Consider the following 26,650-nt stretch of genomic DNA (forward strand, 5'->3'; position numbering starts at 1 on the left):
AATTTTTGTTTTATATTATTAAATATTAACTGGATACTCCCACAAGTGGCATTCATGTATTGCAGAAAAATGCATGGGCCAGATTCCGATGTTACATTGGAGTGACTCTGGATTTATACCTTTGTAACTGACTGAGAGCAGAATTTGGTTCTGCATATTCTCTCTGTAACGTGGAATATGTATGTATACAGGGCGTCATCCTGATCTCTCACTGGTGTAATCTGCTGACAGTGTAAGTGAAGTCAGAATCAGGCCCACATTGTGTCACTTGCATAAATTATATATATGTAGTATAGAAAAATTAGTATTTTTCTTTAAAAAGTTAAGCTTTAAAATGACATTATGCATTTAAGTTTTACTGTATAGGGAGTGCATGTAAAAAAAAAGTATTTAAGAGCTAAAAGTGAGTTAGTTACATCAGTGTTTAAATAATAATGGTATATTGTTTTTTATTCTCCTGATATTAGGAGTCTACTCTTACGGATTCACCTATTTGCAATATGAATGTATGAATGAATCTGTTTACTCACAATGGATATGTGAAAGCCAGTTACAAAGCATTCACATAGCTTACACCTATCATTCTGATTTCTGGAGTGCTAGGGCACTAACTACACATTTTTAAAATATATATTTGCTAGGTTAGGTGCAGGACAGTATCTGTCTAAGTCATTTTGAGAGGCACTTTCAGACACCTTGATGGGAGTGATGGAAGAACCTAGATATATAACAATCTAATTGTACTGGAAATCAGAATATTTGGTGCTTCCAGCAGGAATCCAATAATCAGTTCCTGTGCTTAACTGCACAGATAGGGAAACTCTCTGTTTCCCATCTTATTTCTCTGTCCTCCTCAGGGCACTTCCAGCAGATCATGTACAGTGCTTAGGTGAAAGAACATGACCCATTTTGGTTCTGAATAATTATTTAATTTCTATTTGTAAGTATAATTAGTAAAATATGTTAAAGCCAACTTTGCATGGCTTTCACTGATTCATTATACCAGCTGGTCCTTGTTACAAATTAATTATGAGGAAAAGGAAGCTATTATTAGCTGTTACCAGTCTTGTTGGGTCTTTAGTCAATTTATTTTTGTAAGTGGGAAGCATTATTTTGCTTTTAGTCTATTCTGATAAATTATCACATCAATGTTTTATTATTCATTATGCTTTTCAGGGGGCTGTGATATACAAACTGTGTATCACATTTGTATCTCTCCTTTTGTTCTTGACACTTACCAAGACCTATCCTGTTACATACATTGTTGATAGCCAGTTTATCAATAACACATCCTTCTTGTCAAGACTTGGCTACCTGTATATCGTTATGCAAGCATCGAAGCCAAAATATTACTTTGCATGGACATTAGGTAAGGATGACTAAATGGCTTATTTTGTGTCCAAAGAAATTTAATACATAAACAGTGGGGTGTATGAAATTGTCATAAAACAATTTTTTTTAAATTTGGGGCCCAATCCTGCAATTCCCACAGCACCCCTGCATCTGTGCAGAGCCCCACTGAAACCTGTGTGGGTGCAGCAGTCTGTCTGTGCGCTGCCAGTTGCAGAAGGAAAGAGATTTGGCGTGCTATGGGTATATTGACTATAAATCTCAAAAGGACACTGTCAAATAGTGTAGGCCAGAAGTTTGATCTACTTTAAAACTGTTGTCAATTGGCAGCAAATGTCCCCTCCTCCCCCATACCTGGGGGCAGATCCTCAGCTGATGTCAATTATTATAGCTCCATTGAACTCAGTGAGGAGTATGTAGCCTCTGGAATCTAGATGTGTAATATAATTGGTGTGAGTATGGGTATGTGTATGTAACACCTTCCCCTTACACCTGGACCTTGTTAATTGTACCTAAATTACTTTTATTGGTATTCTTAATACTTTAAGAAGAAAAGATTGTATCCTTTGTGCCATGATTGTATTCCCTGGTCCCAATCCTGTACTGCTCTGGTGCAGATGGGGGCTCATGAAGCCTGTGATCACCCTGGTAGTTACAAAGCCATTGTAGATGTGAACCAGCCTATCCAAAGCTGTGGGAATCGCTGTACAACCATTCTTAGGGACTTGTCTATAACTAGAAAGTTGTCCCGCTTTAACTATACTAGGGAATAGGCTATGCCAGCATAAGGCGTCTTTATACCAGTATAACTGCATCCATATTAGGGGTTGTACTGGTATGACTATATTGCTAAAAAATCATACCCCTAACTGCCAATTATACTGGTACAAAATCTCTATGTGGACCTAGCCTCATTCAGTCCCCATCTCCTGTGGGTGACAATCCTACACCCTTACTTGCAAGGGAGAAAGGGAAGCAGGGTGTGGGCGGAGATAAGGATGGTCAGGAGTGGGCTAATTGACCTCTAACCCTGCCCTCCCCATTCACTTGGGTACAGAGCAGCCATAAGGCAGAAAAAGAGTTCCATCTGCTGTACTGAAGAGATAGCTCACCTGCATAGGATGAGGAGTAGCACTGTCAGCTGCTCAGGTGTAAAACTCCCTGGCTAATCAGTCTTGTAAAATTCTTCTCATCCACTCACCTGAAGCAAGCAACTTTTCCTGGCCAAATAAAGTTGTTACATTATCAACAGTCTTTGCTATGAAAATAGATAGCCAGTGCTATGATAATGGATAGTCAAGGGCTTTGGCTGGTCATAAATGTTAATAGAGTTGAACCTCAGAGTTACGAACACCTCGGAAGTGGAGGTTGTTCATAACTCTGAAATGTTGTAACTCTGAACAAAACATTATGGTTCTTTCAAAAGTTTAAAACTGAACATTGACTTAATACAGGTTTAAAACTTTACTGTGCATAAGAAAAATGCTGCTTTTAACCATCTTAATTTAAATTAAACAAGCACTGAAACAGTTTCCTTATATTGTCAAATCTTTTTTTTACGCTTTCCCTTTTTTTTGTAGTTTATTTTTAACACAGTACTGTGCTGTATTAGCTTTTTTTTTTTTTTTTTTTTTTTTTTTGGTCTCTTCTTCTGCCTGATTGCGTACTTCCAGTTCCAAATGAGGTGTGTGGTTGACCAGTCAGTAGTAATTCTTGTGTTCGTAACTCTGACATTCTACTTGTAACAGTTTTGCAAGGCTATCTTCAATGTATTTCTTGCAATTTTGTCTTTATTAAGAGAAAATTCAGCAAAGAGGGAAATATCAGGTAACACTGAGAGAAGGAAATAATAGGGGCAAACAATAGCTGCGAGACAATATCTGAACACACTTGCAAACCTTGAGTGGCTTTTAGTATGTAGCTACTCTAAACATCTAAAAATACAAGGCTTTTAAGAAACTCGCTGTGTTACTAGTAATACCTTAAGTTGTTGTATTGGAAAGCATTTAATACAATTTACTTTCCAACAATTAGGGTGAGGAAGATTGATCCTGTAGGTCAGGCATTGAATTTGGACTCAAGAGGACTCTGTTCCCAGCTCTACTTGAGATTTCTTGTATAAGCTTGAGCAAGTCACTCGTGATTATTCAGAAGGTTGAGACCCATTGTCTGCATGTGTTTGTGCACACCAGTTGTTTCTATAAATTGGGCATTTGCTTGCCCTGGTGCCAGGGCCGGCTCTAGGCACCAACAAAGTAAGCAGGTGCTTGGGGCGGCAAATTTGCAGGGGCGCAAGAATCCAGCATGAGAGCTGAGAACCAACAGGGAGCCCTGGGAGCTGTAGTTCCTTGGTTAGCTCCCTGCCTATAGAGCCAGCCCTGGAGCAGGGAAAGAACTACATTTCCCAGCATTCCCTCGGCCGCAATTAACAGGAAAGGGAGGGGGAAGGAGTGTAGAACTGAAACCTTATGCTGCAGCTTTCTGTAAATGGTAGGAACAGAGCCAGCTCTAGGTTTTTTGCTGCCCCCGACCTCAGCCCTGGGCTCCCCCCTCACCCCTGTGTTGCCCCAGCCCTGGACTCTTCCCCGCCCACACCCCTGCTGCCCCAGCTCTGGCCACCACCTGCTGCCCCAGCCCTGGGTTCTCCCCCCACCCGCATCTCCTGCCACCCCAGCCCTGGCCCCCACCCGCACCCCCTGCTGCCCCAGCCCTGGGCTCTCCCCCCACCCGCACCCCCTGCTGCCCCAGCCCTGGGCTCTTCCCCCCACCCGTATCTCCTGCCACCCCAGCCCTGGGCTCTTCTCCACCCCCTGCACCCGCACCCCCTGCCGCCCCAGCCCTGGGCTCTTCCCCCCACCCGTATCTCCTGCCACCCCAGCCCTGGGCTCTTCTCCCCCCCCTGCACCCGCACTCCCTGCTGCCCCAGCCTGGGCTCTCCCCCAAAGAAAGAATTGGGTGGACTCAATGGACATTGCACCTCTCTATCTGAAGCCTAGCAAGGCAGGTACGTGGATCCCACTAGAATTTAAAATGTAAAGTAAGGGAGGGGAGGCTCTACTAGACTGGGCAGCTTTAGATACAGTACCAGGCACGTAGGAGGATTTACACTTCTGAGCTATGGAAGCAGAAATTGACTTTTCTTTTCCAGATTTAGCTAATATTCAGAAAGGGAATCCAGCACCTGCCTTCCAGATTTGAACACCCTCAAAATTCAGGAGTGCTCAGACTCAATTTGGGCAGCTCTTACTTCATTTCTCCCAAATCAAATGATCCACTGTAACTTGCTGTAGGAAAAAGTAGAATAAATTGAGCAAGAAATGCTTCCCAGTGGTTATTAGGACTGGAATTGCTATTTTCAAGAGCCATTGCCTTTTTATTATTATTATTATTATTATTATTTTTAAGTTTTAGTTTTATTTGTTTAAAAGGAAGACAGTGATATTGCGTTGGCAAATTCCCCATAGAAACAAAGAATGGAACAAAAGAATAATAAAGGCACCTCAACTTTTCCTCATTTATGTAGGACAGTCTTATAATATGCATCCAGATAGCCTTCAATCACACAAGCTGAAAATTGTTCCACTTTACTGCAGTTCTGTAACCATATGGGAACCAATCCTGTCTGTGTTCTGTGCACATCCAAAATTCCTGCTGAATGACCCGCCCTGGGAGCGAGTTACCAGTGACCCAGGGCTGGGGTGGCAGGAGGGTGCAGTGGTGGTGGTGGTGGTGGGGGGGGGGGGGGCAGCCAAAATTTTTTTTTGCTTGGGGTAGCAAAAAACCTAGAGTCGGCCCTGCCTGGTGCATATTTAGACCAATTTGTGCAGCCAAAGAATTTGTACAGACCTTGGTCTTCAACCTTTTAAAAATCAGTCTCTTATTACTGTGGCTACATTTCCTTATATGTAAAAGTGGGGATCATATTCTTGTCCATCTCACACCAGTGTTTGGAGGCTAAATTAATTAGCTGAAATGAAGCTCACTGAGATACTCAGATGGAAAGAACTTTATAAGTTGAAAGCATCCTTACTATTTCACTACTAAATTGTCCCTCCCCCCGCCCCCCCCCCGCCACTTTACTCTTGGATAATGAAAATAGACCATTTGTTTTTGCTTGTTCTTTTACAACCTTATTTCAGTGCTACCCTATTGAAGTGCAAACACAGCTAGGGCATGTTTGAAACCAAACCATATTTCCAATGATACTTTAAAAGGAAATAAAAAACAGTTATATTAAATTTTATGTAAACTGCCCACAGAAGACCCCCCCCCTTCCAATTCACGCACCTAAAATTGTTTCCTTTAACAAAACCTAAATTTTGGTTCTAAACCACATACTACTTCCTTCTATTAAATGACATTAGCCTTCAGGACTATTGGGCAGATCCCAGGCAGAGTAAAAGCAAAGGAGTTTTCTGACTGTTCACCCAAGAAAAGTAGCCTGTGTTGCAAAATATTAGAATAACCCTCATATCCCAGTGCAGCAATGTAAACACCATTATATTGAGATCACTGTCTACCAACTCTTTGAATTTATTGATAGTTAAACCTGTTAAGACAATTCTTATTGAGTGAGAACTTGAAATAAGGGTTCTTATTTTCCCCCTGAAAAATGGATACCATCTTTCTCCGTGTTTTGGATATAAACAACCTCCTTTTCAGCAGTATTGACTAGAACAACAGCTCCCAAGTGGGACTGATGTCAGTTAGTGGGTTTCATTCTCAGCTTCTAGTGGGCCACAGGAAGAGCACAGACAAGATCTTTCAGTGTTGCTACTAGGTATATATGTGGAAATGAGGCAGGACACACACAAAGGAAACATGGGATGGTTGAAAGGATGTATAATGGTGTAGGGAGAGGGAGGGATGAAATCTTAGGAGGAGATAGGGGGATCTAAAACACTTCTGTAAGGAAAGGGAGAATCAAACATTCACAGAAGGGAGCAGGCCAGAGAGGCCTATAAAAAAGAAAGTAGTAAATGGCTTGGATTTTAGGGTGGGGAATGTGTTTCTTTGGCTATCAATTTATTTAATATTGAGAGTTAATTTGATTGGTGTCTAAAAATAACTTCAAATTAACACTCCGGTGCCCCCATCACCATATATACTTTTCTTTAATCTTCTTCATTTGTGTGTCAGAGGAGATCCCTTGGCAGGCTATGGAAGGGTGAGAAAGACTGTGTTTGCTGAATAGAGAAGATCACCAAGATCTGCTACACAGAGGCACAAATACCTGGAAATTGGAGAGGAGCATCATGGAAGGGGATAGAAAAGGGACTGTGAGCATTCAGATTAAGGCTGTGATAAAGTGCAGGAAAATAATAAGTGGAAGAAAACAGTTGGGATTGGTATATGTGTAATAGAAATGGCTTTAGGATAATAAATCATTCAGATAAATAATTTATTTTAGTTGGATATAGGTTTAGGTTATTAGAAAGCTGGAAAATGTGGGTATAAAGTAGAAACATTATTAGAGAGAGAAACTGCCTTTGGACTTATGACGTGACTTAAACTTGGAGACTGTGGAAAGATCTTGTAAGTGAGTTTTGGGAAAGCATGCTCTGTCTAGTGGTGGGCGAGGCTTCTTTTATCTATGTTGCAGATCCAAGCAACAAAATGGCATGATTCCTCCCCACCCTTTTAGTTAATCTGTCTGTTGTGTGGAATAGGGCATTATATAATCATTTAATAAAACTGCCGATAAGCAGTTGCTGTTTCCAGAAAAGGACAGTCATGCTATTGTGTGAGGCACACTGCAGAATTCCTCCAGATTCATGAAAAGATAGAAAATTCAAGCACTCTGGTTGGTAGCATTAAACACTGGAACTTAGCTGTAAACTTGACTAAGGCTTAAAATACTTATTAGTAAAAACCATTTAGACCTGAATTCCACAATCTGATAGATGGGGTTTATCCCACATAAGCAACTAACCAAATAGGGTTAAATTCTGGCCCCACTAAAGTTAATGACAAACCTCCCATTAGACTTCAGTAGGTCTAGGATTTTACCAGTAATTTGAGAACTGAAAGGTGGCAATTCTTCTGCACTCCAGAGTACTTTATGCTGCATCCAAACCACTTTTGCACTGGGGCTAACAGACCTGTTTTAATATTACACACTGGAATGCAGGTTTTGTCCACCTTTGCCTTTAATTAGGTGGTGCAGCCTGTGGAGACTAAAAGTCTCAGCATTCTGTTGAGATCAAGAAGTAGCAGTGCAGTTTGAAGTGTATGTGTGGGAGTTGATTCTCTACTGCATGGTGCACAGTTCTTCAAGGGGTTCCCTTGCTGCAGCATAGAGGGCAGGATAGGGCCAGAAGATTTATGCCTGTACAGATCCTCCAGTTCTTGGCTCTGTGAATACATTGGCAGCAAAGAGGCTACTTCAGCCATTGTCTACAGCCATGTCCACTCCACAGCCTGTGGAGGGACATTTTTGATCTTCCTGCAGACATGCTTAACACACCTGGGCTGGCTGTTGCGTCTCACGATTTGGGCCTATGGTATTGTAGCATGCAGAAAGCCCGAACAGTAGTAGACATTAAGGATAGAAGGGACTAAATATAAATTCTCTTATTTAGTTCTAGCAATCTGGCACCAGCGGTTAGCACTTGTTATTGATCTAGTAGCAGACACTTTCTTGTTCAATAAAAAGTATAACAACAAGCAGGGTTGTTTTTAGATTGTTAGGATCAGAAATCAAGCCTCTATTTCCAGCAGCTTGTCAGTGAAGTGGAAGGTTAAGAGAAAGGTCCATATTTTTCAGGTTAGAATACTGCTTTTAGATTAGACTGCATCCCTGAGTTGTACTTCAGGGTTATCCCTGAATTTGTACCTAATCTCATAACACTTTGTAAGAGAGACCAAGACCAATTTTGAATCCCGAGACACAAATGCTGACTTCATTTAATAAAAATGAAAAGCTCAGCTTTATCTTCAGTTTTCTTGATCAGACTTGTCATTTATAATGGAACTAGGCAGAAAAATCTAGCAGTGTTTATACTTTCATTTTTTCCCTTCCAATATTTATAGGCTTGGCTGTATTTAGAGACCTAGAGGTAATGAGTCCATCCTGTCTTCTCAGTATGCACAGAGAAAGGGCTTTTGACAGAGGCAGATTAAAAGCAGGATCCTTGAAATCCAGATCCAATTATCAGAGGGGTTCCAGAGCAAGACAGAACCCTGATTGGCTCTGTGGGAAAGAATGCAGCGAGAGCTGCGGCCCATGGAATTCCACTGGGCTTACTGAATAAGGAAGAACAGTGAGTCTTCTAGGAAGAGCATAGTGTGTGAAAATGGGCTGGGTGAGTGTCCAACCTGACATGAACCAGGCCTCCATTTTTGCTCTTGCAATTATTTGCCCCTGCAATGTAAGTTATTTGTACATCTCAGTATTGGACGTGCAGAGACAGTCTGGTATTAAGTGAGTTGTGAGATCAGCACGGAACTTTGTACATGGGGTGTTCAAAAGTCATCGCTAAAACTTAACGTTGACTAAATCTTAATAAAAAACAGAAACTTGAATTTGAGACACGGCAGTATTTCCCCCACAAGTACAAGAAACTAGCGCAGTATCACAGATACAACCATGTGGCAAATATTGATACATTTTAATTAGGGCTGTCGATTAATCGCAGTTAACTCACACAATTAACTCAAAAAAAGTAATCGCGATTAAAAAAATTAATCATGATTTAAATTGCACTGTTAAACAATAGAATACCAATTGAAAATTATTAAATATTTTGGATGTTTGTATACGTTTTCAAATATATTGATTTCAATTACAACATAGAATTCAAAGTGTACAGTGCTCACTTTATATTATGTTTACTACAAATAGTTGCACTGTAAAAATGATAAACAAAAGAAATAGTATTTTTCAATTCACCTCATACAAGTACTGTAGTGCAATCTCTGTCATGAAAGTGCAACTTACAAATGTAGATTTTGTTGTTTGTTACATAACTGCACTCAAAAACAAAACAAGGTCAAACTTTAGAGCCTACAAGTCTACTCAGTCCTACTTCTTGTTCAGCCAATCGCTCAGACAAACAAGTTTGTTTACATGTGTAGAAGATAATGCTGCCCAATTCTTGTTTACCTGAAAGTGAGAACAGGCGTTTGCATGGCACTTTTGTAGCCAGCATCGCAAGGTATTTACATGCCAGATATGCTAAACATTCGTATGCCCCTGCATGCTTTGGCCACCATTCTGGAGGACATGCTTCCATGCTGATACACTCATTAAAAAATGTGTTAATTAAATTTGTGACTGAACTACTTGGGGGAGAATAGTATGTCTCCTGCTCTGTGTATTACCCGCATTCTGCCATATATTTCATGTTATAGCAGTCTCGGATGATGACCCAGCATGTTGTTCGTTTTAAGAACACTTTCACTGCAGATTTGACAAAACACAAAGAAGGTAACAATGTGAGATTTCTAAAGATAGCTACAGCACTCGACCCCAGGTTTAAGAATCTGAAGTGCCTTCCAAAATCTGAGAGGGACGAGGTGTGGAGCATGCTTTCAGAAGTCTTAAAAAAGCAACACTCTGATGCAGAAACTACAGAACCCGAACCACCAAAAAAGAAAATCAACCTTCTGCTGGTGGCATCTGACTCAGATGATGAAAATGAACATGCGTCAGTCTACACTGCTTTGGATCGTTATTGAGCAGAACCCATCATCAGCATGGACGCATGTCCTCTGGAATGGTGGTTGAAGCATGAAGGGAAATATGAATCTTTAGTGCATCTGGCACATAAATATCGTGTGCCGCCAGCTACAACAGTGCCATGCAAACACCTGTTCTCACTTTCGGGTGACATTGTAAACAAGAATTGGGCAGCATTATCTCCTGCACATATAAACAAACTTGTTTGTCTGAGCGATTGGCTGAACAAGAAGTAGGACTGAGTAGACTTGTAGGCTCTATAGTTTGACATTGTTTTATTTTTGAATGCAGTTATTTTTTGTGCATAATTCTACATTTGTAAGTTCAACTTTCATGATAAAGAGATTGCACAACAGTACTTGTATTAAGTGAATTGAAAAATACTATTTATTTTATTTTTACAGTGCAAATATTTATAATAAAAATAAATATAAAGTGAGTACTGTATACTTTGTATTCTGTGTTGAAATTGAAATCAATATATTTGAAAATGTGGTGAACATCCAGAAATATTTAAATAAATGGTATTCTATTATTGTTTAACAGTGCAATTAATCACGATTAATTGTTTTAATCACTTGACAGCCCTAATTTTAATGCAACCATGTTATATGTATGTTTTAGTTTCATAATGATTAGAAAAACCCTTTCTGTTCATTGTCCTTTACTAGATTTTTTTTCCACCCTAAGAGTTTTCTTATTATTGTTTATTGAGCATTATCATTGTGTTCAGTGTCCTACAGACATGTAAAAAAAAAATGACGCCTGCCACAGTCTAATTTGAATCGTTTGCGTTAATGTTACAGCTGACGCGGTCAACAATGCAGCTGGCTATGGATTCAGTGGTGTTGATGATCAAGGCAATTTTCATTGGGACCTGCTATCCAACTTAAATATATGGAACATTGAGGTGAGTTAAAAGAAACAAAATCTTGTTATAATTATGGAGTGACGATTATGATGTGGTTCATTAGTAACAGGGATACATTTTTCTCTTCCAAAGGTGTGTCTAGAATTAGAGTGAGTTTTATCTTTTGGACAGATAAATTGTATTGGTCACACTTCATAGGAAGGTTACATTTGTAAATAGTTTCTAAAGAGCTAATAAACAATGTTTTAATAAACTATTAATTATTGTAGAGTTCAACAGGTCAATAGATTGCTTACAACAGTGATTCATAACCATGATAGCATCTTCTGTTTATGTGCTTATAACAATCTGTTATTACTATTTTTAGTATTTGTATGGCAATAGCAGGTAGAGGACCCATCTGAGATTAGGGCTCGTCTGTGCTAGGTGATGTACAAATACACAGTAAGAGACAGTCCAGGCCCCAAAGAGCATATCTTCTAAATGGAAAAGACAGACAAAAGGCAGAAGAGGAAACAGGTATAGAACAGTGAGGTGACCTGCCCAAAGTCACAGAATATGTCAGTGACAGAGCCAGAAATAGAATTAAGAGTTACTCCTAGCTCAGTTCCCTATCCATTAGACCACACTGTTTCTCAGAACATCTGTAACATATTCCTCATGCCAGTGGCATGCTTTTAGCATCCTTTAGTCCCTTACAAAATATTTATAAAGGTACCTTTACTATAAAGTGTGACCAACATATTTCCTGTTAGTTTGTCGCCTAAGATAAATATCTTCTGAGTGCCAGTGGCATGAGAAAATGTCTAGGAGACTGGAGTAGGCCATTCTCAATTTCTTCTTCTACGGATTTATTTTCATACAATAACTGGAGCTCTCTACATACAATCCATTATTTATTATTTTAGAAGGAAAAGCAAAGGAAACCAACGAGTTAACTGCATTGTAGCTTAGTGATCTATCAAAAGACAGATTCTGGTAATTCATCTCTAAATTTTAGGGGCCCCTATAATTCTCAGTGGAAAAGTTGAGACCATCACTATACCCTCTCCCTTTCATCTTCCCTTATTTGTGCTTGTCTTAACCCTTGCCCGAGCTTGCATCAGTCATTCTTGGAGTGTTTTTCCTTGCTCCTTTTTTGCAGCATCCACAGTGGGTGCACAGCTCAAGTCTAGAAGCACTTGCAGCCAACTGCAGATGGAAATGCACTCAGCTTCCCCCTTTGCTCCCGGACCTGAGGGGGGAATCTAAAATAGATTGAAAACAGGAATGGGAGTGCTCACTGTATCACTCAGAGAGGAGGGGGAGCTGGGGAGGAATGTCACTAAGCCGAGAGAAGCTGTGAGTTCCCCAGTACTTTAACCCATTCTCCTATCCTGTAGACCTCATGCACCCTTTCCCTCTCTGGGACATATGGGCTGGGGGGGAGGGGCTGGAGAGGGGATTTCTTTGGCAGCATAGGAGCAATGAGGCCATATCAGCCCCAGGACCCTTGTGATGCCACAGCCTCATTTCCATTTTGAACTTCCCTTTGAACTGGTGCTGTGTGGTCCAGCTTTCCTTATGGAGAACACTCCTCTAACAGCACAACCTGTCGGAAGAGTTCCATGGAGAGGCCCTGGTGGATGGAGGGAGGTATGAAATGATGGGAGGCCATAAGGCTCAGGCTCATTTTTTTCCCCCAGAGTGGGGCAGGCAGGGTTAAATATTAAACGGGCCAATGGGATTGTGGTTTATGACAAAATTTTAAAAGGCTAATTTTTTTATAAGCTGGTGACCTGGGCAGTACATGTCAAATAGTAAGAGCCACTTACGTGCATAAAGCACTTCTGCATTTGAGCCGATTGCTAAATGTGGCTGCTGTTGCACCATTTGGTCATGCCCAGGTGAAAATACACTCAGTGCAGGTAGCAGACTGTCAATTAGGAAGTGTTGTGAAGTCTTTTAGGCACAATGAAAGAGTAAGTATGTGTGGAAGGCATCAAAGATTTGAGGTAACTTCATCATTGATCCTCTCTATGGTCTGCCCAAAGAATGCCCTCTCAGGGCTCAGGCTGTAGCCAGAACATCTCTCTCAGCAGGAGCCCACATCCGTCTCCCTTCTGACCAGTGATTTTAGGCTAGCAGCCCCCTTGCAGTCACTGTGATTCTCTCCAGCAGGTCTGACCAAAAGTCCAGCCTCCTCACTTGCTTTCTCTCCAAGGGCTATGGCCAGGGATTATATGTTGCAGATGGAGCCTTCACAGCAGAGTACATTTATTTAAGGATGAAAACATAAAAAGGTCTAATGCATACTAAGTGTACCCGGGAGGAGTCTGGAAGGTCAGAATCCTTCCAATCCTTCAGCAGGACAGGGTCCCCTTTGGACAAAAGGCTCATGTCTGTTTGTTGAATCAAAAACAAGGCTCTTCTGTCAGGATAAACTCAGCCTTTTACATCAAAGGCCCTTTCTGTGTCTCCTTGCCTCTGGCACCTGTCTGAACCAGTATATGCAAACCACCCCAGGGGGTGGTATTTCTCTGGAGCTGTTTATAGTCCCAAGAATTGCAGTAATTATGGCCCAGTGGTTTTAGTTTCTGGAGGAGCTTTTGTAACCTTCCTGCATGGAGTGGAGTACACTCCCTAGCTCACAATGTTCCATATAACCTTCACGAAGTTAATACAGTAGTCCCCAAAAGATACTGCACGTGACTGCAATATCTGTAACAGAAGGTTTGAGGAGAACCCTGCCAGAGAGCATTCCATTTTGACAGCCAGCTTGACTGGCTGCTCTCTTGGAAACACAGAGGGGGAAAAAATCAATGCTTGCCAAGTAAAAAAGGACAACATTGATAGAAACAAGGAAATACAGTTCCTTTCTCTAACTGATACTATAATGCAATTAAGTTGTGTTTCTCAATTAGGGTTATTTTAATTTAACCCTTAAAACACTAATGAAGATTGTTCTAACCTCCAGTATTTTGGACTGAGGATCAAAAGCACTCAAGTACTCCTTTTTGGCCCCTCTCCTGCCCTACTCCAGTTCACACTTCCCTTGGCTCTCTTAGAAGACCTTGTGAGCTTTGGAAGAGCCCTTTGACCTTCTACTGGCATTGGTACAACTGCTGCTGGAATACTGTGTCCATTTCTGGTACCCACAATTCAAGCAGGGTGTTGATACATTGGAGAGAGTTCAAAGAAGAGCCACAAGAATGATTAAAGGTTTAAAAAACATACCTTCCAGTGATAGACTTAAAGAGCTCAATCTATTTAGCGTAACAAAGTGAAGGTTAAGGGGTGACTTCATTACAGTCTATAAGTATCTACATGGGGAACAAATATTTAACAATGGGCTCTTCAGTCTAGTAGAGAAAGATATAACATGCTCCATGGCTGGAAATTGAAGCTAGACAAACTGAGGCTGAAAATAAGGCATACATTTTTACGGTGAGGGTACTTAACCATTGGAACAATTTACGAGGGGCATGGTAGATTCTCCATCACTGACAATTTTTAAAATCAAGACTGGATGTTTTTCTAAAAGTGTATGGAGTCCAGCTCCTCAGAAGCTTCTTGTCTCAGATAGCAAGCAGACGACAAGTGGGGCCAGGGCATGTGCAGAGGTGGAACTGAGCAGGGCTAGAGGATCTGCTATTGGAGGGAACCCTGTGGTCATCCAACCATGAGAGTGGCACACGGCTTACTGAGTCAACAGGTTGAAGTAGTCACTGCAGAGTGGTAATGTAACTGCTCTGTGGGCTTGCCTCCCCTTTCCCCATTGGTATCTCCCTACGGCCCAGCTCAGTTTCTCAAGCTGCACTCTGGGCTGAAGATTTGGCCCTAAGTTCATGTACTAAAAATACTTTCCATTGTTTCTTGAGAACAAGTTCATTTACCTGTCCCCCTGCCCCCAATAATGCATTTCTTTTAGAAACCTTTTGTTTTCATAGCACTCTAGGGATTTCCAGCCCACCTAATGGACTGCAAGGTTTAAAGATTAAAAAGCAGTTGTTTGTAAGTTGAAGGGTTGGGGGTGGCATGAATATCTGAAATTAGAAAACCTTTTTTGGCTTTTTCCATAATTAGAAAGATAGCCAAACACTTTTATTTTGTTTTATAATAAAAAGTGAGATTTTAAAAGTGAGTGGCAAGTGTCAGCCATGGGTAAATTCTTATGGCTGAGTTATAAACCCCAAAACATGTTTATAATGGAAATGTTGACACAGCCTTGACTGTAGCTAGCTACTACTCCTAGCATACTGCATGTAAACCTCTTCAGTTTAAAATCCAGGTAGAGACTGGCATTGTCCTGTACATTTCAAAGCCAGTGTGAGATGTTAACGTTCTTCTCTCTCTTAGACTGCAACAAGTTTCAAAATGTACATTGAAAACTGGAACATTCAGACGGCTGCCTGGCTAAAGCGGTAAGAACAGTAAAACAGTCAATTGCTGGTGAGACCCAGTTACTTTTAGGTGGTAATGTTGGCTAGTAATTCTAACTGGTGAATCTGATAAATACACAACAGCCTCTCGGTCTCTTTCATTTCTCCCTGTGTCTGTAAGAACTTGTGTGCTACTATGTTTTTGGTGCTCTGAAGTTTTTATTGCTACATGTTTGGAATGACTGCATTTACTCATGAGCAGCGAAGCCATGAGTGAGCTATACAGGTCTTCCTAAATAACATGTTTATAGCACCTCTCACTGTCCATATTTTCTTTGTTACCCATCTGTATTATTTTGCTAGGAGTTTATCATATTTTCTCTCTCTCTCCCTTGCACTTGAAATCGATTAATTACTATTGGAGATGGGCCTGAATTGGGTCTAAACTCCTTCTCCAATTGCAACTTTGGGAAACCTTGGTCCTGATTCAAACTTTAGTAGCCTCAATATAATCTATTGCAGAGGCACTGGTTACCACATACTTCAGGTGCCAATTTAGGTCTGTCTTTATAATATGCCAACTTGAGATGCAGAAAGTAAATTTTGTCCAACACTAGGGAATTTGATTTCAGACTGTCATCACTATGACTCACTGTAAATAATAATATTAATCCAAATTTTGTAGCTCAGTCCTGTCTCTGGATACTGTGAAAACAATGCCTTTGGTATGTGAAAAGTCTGGTTCAAGTCGATTGATGTGACTGCCAAAATACAAGAGTTTATATAATGTTTGTCCTAACTGTATTTTGTGTAAAAATATAGATCTGAAAAATCTGTTTCTATTGTTCTTCGTGAGTGAAGTAAACATAATGTTTTTGAGTAAATAAACTACCATGATCTTTTCTTAGGACCATTGCATTTTGAGTTAAAACTCAGATGTTGCAAGATTCTTAGGGTCCTGTTGCTGTGTTTCTGAACTACGCACACGGAACCATTCACCTACGTCTTCCTTAGCTGCTAGTGTAAATCAGCATAGGTCCATTGATTTACACTAGCTAAGGAACTGTCTGTCTGTGATGTAGAGTACGGGCAGTGGCTGTATAGTATTTTGCCTAAAGAATATTGAAATAGAAAAGGAAGTGTGGGTATGTCGCTTTCATCCTCCCACCCACTCTTGAATATCCGTCAAGTTTCTCAGGATAAATACAGAGTTCCAGATGGGAAAATGCTGGCATGGTAAATGAGAACCCGCCTTATGCCAAATTGTATATAGAGAGGGCATAAATAATATGGCATAAGGTAGGTTCTCATTTACCATGCCTATATATAGGTTTAAATTCCATGATAATTAATTAAGTCACGAGAGAATGCCTTACTCGTGCAAGTAATTCAATTGACCCTCACGTAAATGAAGGTTTGCAGGACTGGGCCCCTGATACATAAAGGAGATCAGAATGGGATCTTTAAGATTCAAGGAGATCTGCAGTGCAATGAATATTTGTTACTTGTTCAATCTGCTGTTTTCTGTTTGTTTCATTTCTTCCCAGTGTTTGCTATGACAGGGCTCCATGGTACCCCACAGCCTTAACATTTATCCTGTCAGCCTTGTGGCATGGTGTCTATCCTGGATATTACTTTACATTCATTACCGGAATCCTTATGACATTAGCATCCAGAGCAGTACGTAGCCTTTATTGTTTTCTTCAGAGACTTATATTAGATTACCGTAAAGCTTTCAGTGCTAGGTGTTTATGTACCCTTTGACATACTGAACCATTTTCATCCCTGGCATAACGCCGTTGACTGTACACGAGGGATGAATCCACATAATACCTTTTTCCTTTGAGATGATCCTCACTGAAACGTTGATCTGCACTGCAATAATTGTAGGTGCTTCCTATAATTACAACCAGCCATTGCTCTTATTGATTCAGCATAGCAGGTACTGTGACGCTGGACTTGGCTACAGTCATAGAGAGAGAGGTGAGGGGCTGTGCAAAATACTAGTGGTCCGTTATACACGTTGCACATAGGTTCATTTGTCTCATAATTGACCTGGTCAGGTAGAAAGAGCCTCCATCTCATCTGTGTATTGTGATAATTCTGTGTAAAGTACAGACCTCATAGATTGGATTGAGCCAACAGTTGGTTTCAGGCTGTATAGGCATGTCTTTGTAGACCACACCAGTTTCTACAGAATATGTACTTTCATTTTTAACAAAAGAAAAGCTTCTGCCCTTTATGGTTGCAAAAAAAGAATTCTGAATGGGACCCCAGTGCATCTAAATCTGCAGATAGATCACACAAAATAGTATGAGAACTTTGAACTGGCTTCATTCTTTGCAGCAGAGTGTTAACTTTGGATCCTAATGATGACAATTTAATTTCCCAGCATTAGTAACTATATCCGTGCTGGTCATTCTAGTGGAAACATCCACTGTGAAGAGATTGGAGAGCACCATCACTTTTACCCATAGTCTGACTTTGGGTATATATCCATATCAGTTTGACAAGTGAACAAAGCTGGCAATCAATAATAGTTACCATAATACTGTACCACAATAATATTTTGCATTTAATTTGCTCCTTCCCTATGAGGATGCATTCCACAGATTAAAACAAATAATCCACCCCCCAAAACATCAAAAAAAGAAACCCAACCCTCCAAATAAACCAACATCTGTAGAAATCCAAAATGCTTGCAGACATAACCAGCTGCTAACTCCTCTCTCTCTTGTACATTTTATAAGCAGTGGTCCGATTCATCTGAAAAGAACAAAATTGCCCATAGATGCCCATACGAGAGACAGCCTAGTCCCCTGGTTATAGAACACAGGAGATCTGGGATGTATTCCCAGTTCTATCACTGACCTGCTGTGGGACCTTGGGCATGTCATTTGGGCATTTGCGTGCCTCCATTTCCGCTCCCACTTTTATTCTGGCCTGTCTATCCAAACCGTAAACTCTTTGGAGCATAAGTATGTGGTATGTTGAGGCCTCTAGGTATCACTGTAATACAAATAATAATGGATGAGGAGTTTAATAGATGTGAAGTGAGTCTGCATGTGTTTACTAAGAAATGTTGGTGTTTTTTTTTTTTTAATCCCCTTCTCCCTGATTTGTAGATAAGGAACAATTACAGACATTACTTCCTCTCTTCAAAGCCACTCAAGGTGATCTATGACATTGTCACGTGGTTTGTCACTCAACTGGCTGTCTGCTATACTGTTGCACCTTTTGTTATGCTGGCTGTTGAGCCCACAATTAAGTTATACAAGTAAGTTTCCCCCTTTTAACTCTTAAACTTGTATACCTTAGACCTGTAACCATTGGGCTTTGTTTAATAAGCCAACCTGCGATGGAAGCTGATTAGAATTTTGCCATCATTTGGAGGGAATCCAAGCAGGTTATTTAATAACGTGAGTAGTGATTTCATCTGTATAACTTGATGAATTCATTTAACCATGCTAGAATAATTTTCCTTTTCTTTCTCAGTTTAGTTTAGTGGGTTTTTTTTATTCTTATTTGACCTGACTTTCCATGTGTCTGCTGCTGCCCTGTTCAAAGCCTCCCAGTGCCAATTATTAACAAGACCAGAGGATGGGGTGGGTAGGAATGAAATTAATCTTATATTGGGAAATGTCTAGGTGAGAAAACAACTAACTTCCAGTTGTAAAATGCTCATGAGAAGGGATTCTGAATTGATCAGCAGGAGATAAAGAAGATACACAGCTGATTCATTGTGTATTAAAATCATTTTTTGCTTTGCACTCTTATTTTATGTGCAGTTACTTCTGTATTTTAAAAATGAGATAAAGGGAGATGAAGATTATATATACTGAAGCATAAAATGAGTTGAAAAGAAAGACTTGACTAAATTACTTTACTTTTCTTCCATTTTTTGGTAAACCTTGTCAAACACAGAATAACAGTTTTTGGCTGAAAAAAGAGACATTCCATTACTTTGTCATAAAAGACTGAAAACTGTTAGTCAAAAGAGCAGCTGTGCGTGAGTCTGTTTGAGGGATTTTGAATGCTGTCCTTTTAAAAAAAAAATTAAAATGTTTAGCTAAGTTTTCTCCTTACTTAAACACAATTATTAAAATGCCAACACCAATCTGAAGCTTGTATCAGTGTTGGCAAGATTCATTCCCGGCTACCATTTTAATATCTCATTGTTCTGTCTTTAGCAACGGCAACAAATAAAAAAAGATAAGGGCTATCTCAGTGTAAAAATATTGAATGTGACAAACTCATGGACACTTATGAATTTGCTGAAAGGGCAAAATTTTGCCCTTTTTGCCACCAAAGGTCATTTGAGGTGACAAAATACCAATGTCTTAACCTAAGTTCCATTAATAAATACTTGTAAAGAGATTGCTTTTTCTATGCCAATACCTGTGAAGGAAAAACTGTCAGTTTAAGTTTAGCACAGCTGCGACCATAGATGGTACCTACACATTTCTGTGTGTTTCACTGACTCGGCACAAGAAGGTAATGTATGAATTCATGGGATTTTCAAACAAGGCGACTGAGCTAAGTGCAAGGTGAGTGTGTGCCTTTTGGAGTAGGACATTGTGGACATGTCTGTGGGTTCAGGCACCTTACAGGGATTTTAGAACTATGAGGGAAGGCGCATAGCAGGGGCAGGATATGCCTAAGTGGTCAGGTGCTGGACCCATGCACAGCTCCCTGACCCATGCACAGCTCCCTGGCCTTCCTCAACCCATACTCTATGGGCCCACCAAAACAGGTGTCCCATTTTCCATTTTAACTAACTGCTCACCCTGAACACTATCAGTTATAGAAATAAGTATATGGAAGATGTTTTTATTTTATTTAACATTGTGCCATTCTCTCTCTAATTATGATGTCTTTTATTATGATTATTATATTTTATTAATGATCAGCAAACCTACAAAATGTTCAGAGTTTTAATTAATTTCAGATGAGCAACCAAAAGTTTGGCTGGAAGCTCTTCTGTCCTTCAGTTGCTGGTGCCATTTTTTCAGGCACAAGCTGTGCTTGCTCAAAAAGGAGGCTTTCTGAAAATGTATCCCTGTATATTCTTTAACAGTGGGAGATAGGCTGAGAAGGCCATGTTTGGGTTTCTCAAACCATAATCACGGGTAGTTCACCTCTGAGTCCATTTCACCTGAATTGTCAAAGTTTGGGGCTAGGGATTTGGAAAAGGGTTCTGGGTTTGACCCCTTGTCTAGTAACAATATATGGGAAAATACTGGCCCTGTTGAAATCAATGCAAAACTTCCATTGACTTCAGTGGGTTTGGATGTCGCCATAGTATAAAGTGACATACTGCTGTAAAATACAAAGGCATAAAAGCCTGTCATATATAAGACTCTATCAGGTGCTCTCTTTTATGTCTAAACCTCTTGATTCTGCTGGAGCTGGTTGTAGTGCCGAACTAATACAATTTGCAGCATTCATATGTTACTAACAAGCATGTTATCTCTTTCTCTTTTCGTTTCTAGGTCAATGTACTTTCACATGCACATTCTAAGCCTCCTGCTGCTGCTGGTCCTACCAATCAAACCTCGAGACCACACCATGAGGCAGCTTCAGAATCAAGTCACACACAACTCTGTTAAAAACAAGAAAGAAAAATGATACCTCAAAGAAAAACCACTGATATTGGGAAGTGAAGTGTCATACCAAAAACAAAAGGGAGAAAATAAAAAGACAATGGGATTGTTATTGCTTAATTTAAAACGCTTTGGAAAGGACAGACTGGAGCTTGGTTGACTGTATTCCAGATGACCCAGTAACAAAGATTTACAGGCTTGAGGAGCAGTGCTTTTGATTTTATAAATATAGGGACTATTTTTATATATTTAATTTTTTCACATGTACAGATGTTTTTGATCTTTTACAGAAATGTACATTTGATAAACAAAAATTTTGAGATTAAGAAAATAATCATTAAAAAACAAACCTAGCAAGAGTCAGATCAGCAGCTTAGCAGACTGGTGCTCTAGGCTGCGGAGTCTTTGGCTTCCTGTCCTGTCTATGGCCAGCGGGGCTCTGGGGTGTAGAGCCACAGAATCTGGGCTCCTGAGACTGTTGGCATTGACTCCAGCAGGAGGAGGAGGGCCACAGAGCAGGGTGCAAGTGCTTCCCATGTGGTTGTGAAGCAGGGACCTGCTGCTTGAGTTCAGCAGCTTGGAGACTCCTAATCGCTCTCAGTGACACCTGCTGGTGTGAGGGCAAATTAGTCACTTGGAAATCATTCACGTAGTTTTCTGTGAACATCAGCCACTGGATTGGCCAAACTAAAATATATATATATATATATATAAAAGGAAAAATCAGAATATCCTATGATATGCAGATTAAAACTTCTCTAGCTGAGGCTACGTCTACACTACAAGTGCTCCAGTGGCCCAGCTACAGCACTGCAGCTAACCCTCTACAGCGACTGAAGGGGTTTTTCCATTGCTGTGGTGAATGCAGCCCCTTGAGAGGCAGTAGCTAGGTTGACAGAAGAATTCTGCTGTCAACATAGTGGTGTCTACACCAGGGCTTAAGTCATTTTAACTACATCTCTCAAGGGTGTGGATTTTTCACACCCTTGAGTGACATAGTTAGGTTGACCTAAGTTTTAGGTTTAGACCAGGCCTGAGAGACAAAGATAATTGGGATGTGGCTGATGTTCAGCACTACCCTGCAGCTTTGGAGTGATATGTTTTGACGTGATACTTTTATGATCAATATAATGTAGCAATAGGGAAACCTTGCAGATTTAGTGCTTTAAAACTGTCAGTCACAGATCAAAAGCTGGAGGAAGGGTTGGGAATAGATCAACTTGTTCCTCATAATATTATGTATTGGCAAATAGGAATTTTGTTCACACAAGGATAACAATCCATTAAAAATAAAATTAAGAGTACTATACAAGAGAAGGGTTGTGATATGATTAAGGGACTGAGAATCAGCAGCTCTGCTTCTGACTCACTGTGTGATCTTGGGAAAGTCACTTAACCTTTCTATGTTTCAGTTTCCCCATCTGTAAAATGGGGATAATAATACTTACCTACCTCGCAGGAGTGTTGTGAGGTTCCATTAATGTTTACACAGCGCTTTGAGAGAACAGGATGAAAAGTGCTATGTAAGTTTAAAAACTAAATATAGTCAGAGAGGACCTCTTAAAGGAACACATGAAAACGTGCACCAAATAATTCTGTATATATCTTTAAATGTTTTCTAAGTTGGTTTTCTCAGAATCATTTAGAAATGAAGCAGTTCCCTTACATACCATTGATTTTCCTCATCTGTCTGAAGTGTAAGTGAACAAAGAGTCTACCACATTTATTTTATTTTAATTTTTGTATCAGAACAAATTCAAATTCTGCAGAATCCTTACTATGGGGAGAAAAATGTAAGAAATCAAAACTGAAGGATGTAAACAGTTTCACTTTATTTTTCTTGACGGACTGATTTTGCTTTTCTCCCCTGCACCAACCTCCTTCCCTCCCGCTCCCCCCCCTTCCCCCCCCCAGAATCCCCAACAGCCTTTTAGTATAATGTCTATTTAATGGGAAAGTTTATTTGGTGATTTCTTTTGGAGAAGAGATGGATTACTAAGATTGGTCTGAATAAACAAACTGTTTTTTGTCAGTGTGTGACCTTATTAATGGGAGGGAAGTATGAAAATCTGGGGAGAATGAGCCTGTGTCTCATGAAGCAAGGTGAAAGATCATTACACATATGGCAGGAACGAATCACATCTCTCAGTCTCGCATTTTACAAACACAGTGTGGTTCAGATGCTGCTGCTATTGAAATCCATGCTAAAAACTCCCATTTATTTCAATGGGAGCAGGATTCATCCTTAAATGGGTTTATTTTTTGTCTTTTTGTTGTTGTTCTGTTGTTCAGTCTTTTTATTTACATCTTTTTATTTAAGAACTTGCTGTGACATTTCTGTGGTGTGGTGAATCTGTTCCTACATAGCCAGATCAAACCCCTACTCAGCCCATACAGGAACTAGGACGTTCTCCTTGGCATTCTTCTGTCAGAGAGGGGGAGACATTTGTGGAAATAAGAAAGGTCCTAGCTCAAAAACCAGCCGATAAGCAGGAAGACGAGGTGAATCCTTACATAGGCCCTGTGTCCCTGCGTGGTTTCTGGATACCCATCAGATCCTCACCTTCCTGCTTCTTGGCCGTATGACTCCAAATTTGCTGCACTGACAGGGCTGCTGCAGGTGGCCCCACCAGTGTTCCCTCTAATTTTTTCCACCCATATGCGGAATTAATTTTGTTATGTGCACATATGGAGGTGATGTGCATATTGGTGCACTTAACAAAATTCACGTGGCGGGGTTCGGAGTGTGGGAGGGGGCTCAGGGCTGGGGCACAGTGTTGGGGGTGAAGGCTCCGGCTGGGGGTGAGGGCTCGGGTGGGGTTGGGGATGAGGGGTTTGGGGTGCAGTGGGGCTGCCCGGGGCTATGGTGGGGAGAGAGAGGACTCCCTCCCCCCTAGTTCTCTCTTCCCACAACAGCCCCTGGGCTGGAGGGGAGAGACACATATCGTCCAGGCTGGGCTGCGTCTGTGCCAGGAGAGGGGCGCCTGTCCCCCAGCCGCAGCAGGTCTGGGGCTGGGCTGGGTTGGGGGCGCTTGTCCCCCGGCCACAGCAGGTCCAGGCCGGGCTGGGTCGGGGCCTGGGGAGGGGTGCCTGTCCCTCAGCCACGGCAGGTTTGGGGAGGGGGAGTGGCGCCATAGCAAGTCCGGGGCTTGCGGGGAGGCATCTCTCCCCACTGCAGCCCTGAGCGCCTGCGCAGTGCTAGAAAGGGAGGTACATAGGGCTGATCCAGGTCTCTGGATAGACATATGTATGTCTACCAGCATGGGTAGACATACATATGCTCTCTTTGCTTGATCTAGCATGCTAAATATAGCAGCATGGCTGCAGGGTCACAGGCAGTGGCCTAGGTTTACCATCCTGCCTGACCCTCCTGGGAATATACTTGGGATGAGGGTCTACCTTTTTAAAGCTTTGTGTACATATTGAGAGATGTTTATATGTAACGGGAATATAGAAAAAGTATTTTAGTAAATTACATGTCACCTGCACTTAAGTCCCAGAAATGCATCAATGCAAATGCTTGCAGAACCGGTAAAATTTCTGGAAGCACTGGGCTTGGATCAGAGTAAACATTTTCAAACAAGTTAGTTTACATCCCAAGTCCATCAAAAATAAATAAGAAGTTCGACAGCTGGCCTACTGCCTGGTTTGCATATGATGCTCCTTGCAATGGGTTCTCTATTCAGGGCCCTGTGTCTCTGTTCCATACTCCTTATCTCACCCAGCATTTGATGCATGCTATATATCACATTGGGTTTTTTCAGCACTTCATGAAGCAAAAGCTGCTTAACTCTAGTGCTTATCCTCTACTACTTTCTTACTGTATTCTTGCTAATGTATAAACCATCATTCTCCTGTCATAGTCCATCCTTAAAGAGTCATCACCATGATTAAAACTTGAACCCTGGAGTTTCACTTCTACTGAAAAATGTTCATATGGATTTGAGATGACCTTGGATAAGTGTCCTGAATTAAAATTGTATTGTTCTCTTCAAAATGTTGAATTACAAGCAAGAAACCTTGCTGCATGAATTTTGTCCAAGAGCTGCAAAGCAAAAAGAGTGAGCATATGTCTTGGAAATCATTTCAACAACTTTTTCTCTGCTGTGTTATTCTCTCCAGACTAGCCAGCTCACTTAGCTCAGCATACCAATGTGATATGGCTAACCCAGTTGTGGATTTATGGTTCTGTAAGATCGGCCTTTTTTAATACCTGCTGAAAGGAACTTTTATTGGCCCTGGAAATAGCCTTATAAATACAGTGTGTTTGGTCTTCCCTAATTTCTTTTCAGATTACAGATTTAGGATCCAATTCTCCATTGCCTTGCAAGTTTGTTGTCATTTACATCTGTGCCAATCAATGTAAAAGTCTACCACTGGTATAAATAAGTGGAGAATTCTCATTTAGTTAGCAATTCATGCCCCATTTGCACAAGTGTAAATTACTGCATGATATGCAAGGCAGTAGAGAATCAGATCATTAATGCACAATACTGGAAAATCTGTTGAACCTAGTTATTGGCTTTGCATTGCTGGGCTCTAATTAGAAGGATGTAAATTGAGCATGGTCTTAAAAATACTGGTGTTAAACAGGTTTATGATCTAAGTCATATTCTAGTAGCCTGTAATCACTCTTTGGGCTCAGTTTGGTGCTGGAAGCAGAAAGAGATGGATATTGTAAAGAGATCCTCAAGACAGAGACAGATGATGCTTGTAAGAGAGAGAAATATGGAGCCCTGAAATGGAGACACAGACACTAGATCCTAGAGGATGAGCAAGTGTTCTTATTCATGAATAACTTAGATGGAGCCCAAATTCCAACTGCTATTCATCAGCACATGTTCTTCTACATCAAACCTAACACAGAACTGGGATATGCTTAGGAAGGGGAGGGAGAAAAAAAGACTGAAACTGACATTTCAGTTCAGTAAACTGAACATTTAAAAAAATAGCCTCATGAATAAAAATCTTGCGGGACTGGCATTTCTGGAAGGAATTAACTCTTCTGAAACAATTTCCTCACTATATTAGAGGCACAAATGTACTTCATTTACCATTCAATATGCATGTTTCCTTTTTCCCCTCCCCATTTGTGTTTGCTCTCTTGTAGCATGCCAGGGCAGGAAGGCAGAATTATATGGGAGAAAAGTGAGGCATATTTCTCTCCTGTTATGAGTGCTCCTTTTTAAATGCGTATGCTGCACATAGCTCAGATTTTAGAATCCTTTAAAGTGAAAGGAGGCTGTAGGTTAAATTTCACCCTCTGATAAGTGCTTGTGAAACACGGCAACTATCTGGATGCTGTAACTGCAAAATGGATCTATCTTCTTTCTTAGAAATATTGAGTGAAATCCTGGCACCAGTTAGTCAATGGAAAAATTCCCATTAACTTCATGGGGCCAGGATTTCACTGGTCTAAGGCACTTATCACCTTCCTGTCTATGTATCTTATATTTGTGAGCACAATTCAACATTGGCTGGATTTGCCGGTAATTTTTTGACTAACATTGAAGAGAATATTAAAGGAAATGCATTTGCTTGAGTAGTGTGGTACAGCCTGTATTTAAAGCTTTCCAAATGCATCTTGAAACAGTGCACTTCACACGTACACAGGATGTTGTGAGAGCCATTCCACCCTAACACAATGCTGTTCCTGTCTGATTTTCTCAACAGCCATAGTTAAAGCTTTTGGTTTTCAGTTTTAACCATTAAACACGGGTAAAGCACCCCAATTTTAAAACAAAACAACAAGAACAAAAACCAAATAAATCAGTGTTTATCTAAT

The 26,650-nt window shown here is 40.7% G+C and overlaps 1 protein-coding gene across 1 annotated transcript in view; it reads left to right on the forward strand.

Annotated features, from left to right (window-relative positions):
* MBOAT1 (membrane bound O-acyltransferase domain containing 1) overlaps positions 1-20,890 on the forward strand; it is a 75,655-nt gene extending 54,765 nt beyond the window's left edge. Inside the window, exons 8-13 of the mRNA XM_065399203.1 lie at positions 1,177-1,369; positions 10,837-10,940; positions 15,240-15,304; positions 16,810-16,942; positions 18,388-18,539; positions 20,755-20,890. Of these exons, the coding sequence (XP_065255275.1) occupies positions 1,177-1,369; positions 10,837-10,940; positions 15,240-15,304; positions 16,810-16,942; positions 18,388-18,539; positions 20,755-20,890 (783 nt within the window). The remainder of the gene's footprint in view (positions 1-1,176; positions 1,370-10,836; positions 10,941-15,239; positions 15,305-16,809; positions 16,943-18,387; positions 18,540-20,754) is intronic.
* Positions 20,891-26,650: the final 5,760 nt, after the last annotated feature.

This window comes from Emys orbicularis, chromosome 2 (assembly GCF_028017835.1).
Source record: "Emys orbicularis isolate rEmyOrb1 chromosome 2, rEmyOrb1.hap1, whole genome shotgun sequence".
Taxonomy (NCBI): domain Eukaryota; kingdom Metazoa; phylum Chordata; order Testudines; family Emydidae; genus Emys; species Emys orbicularis.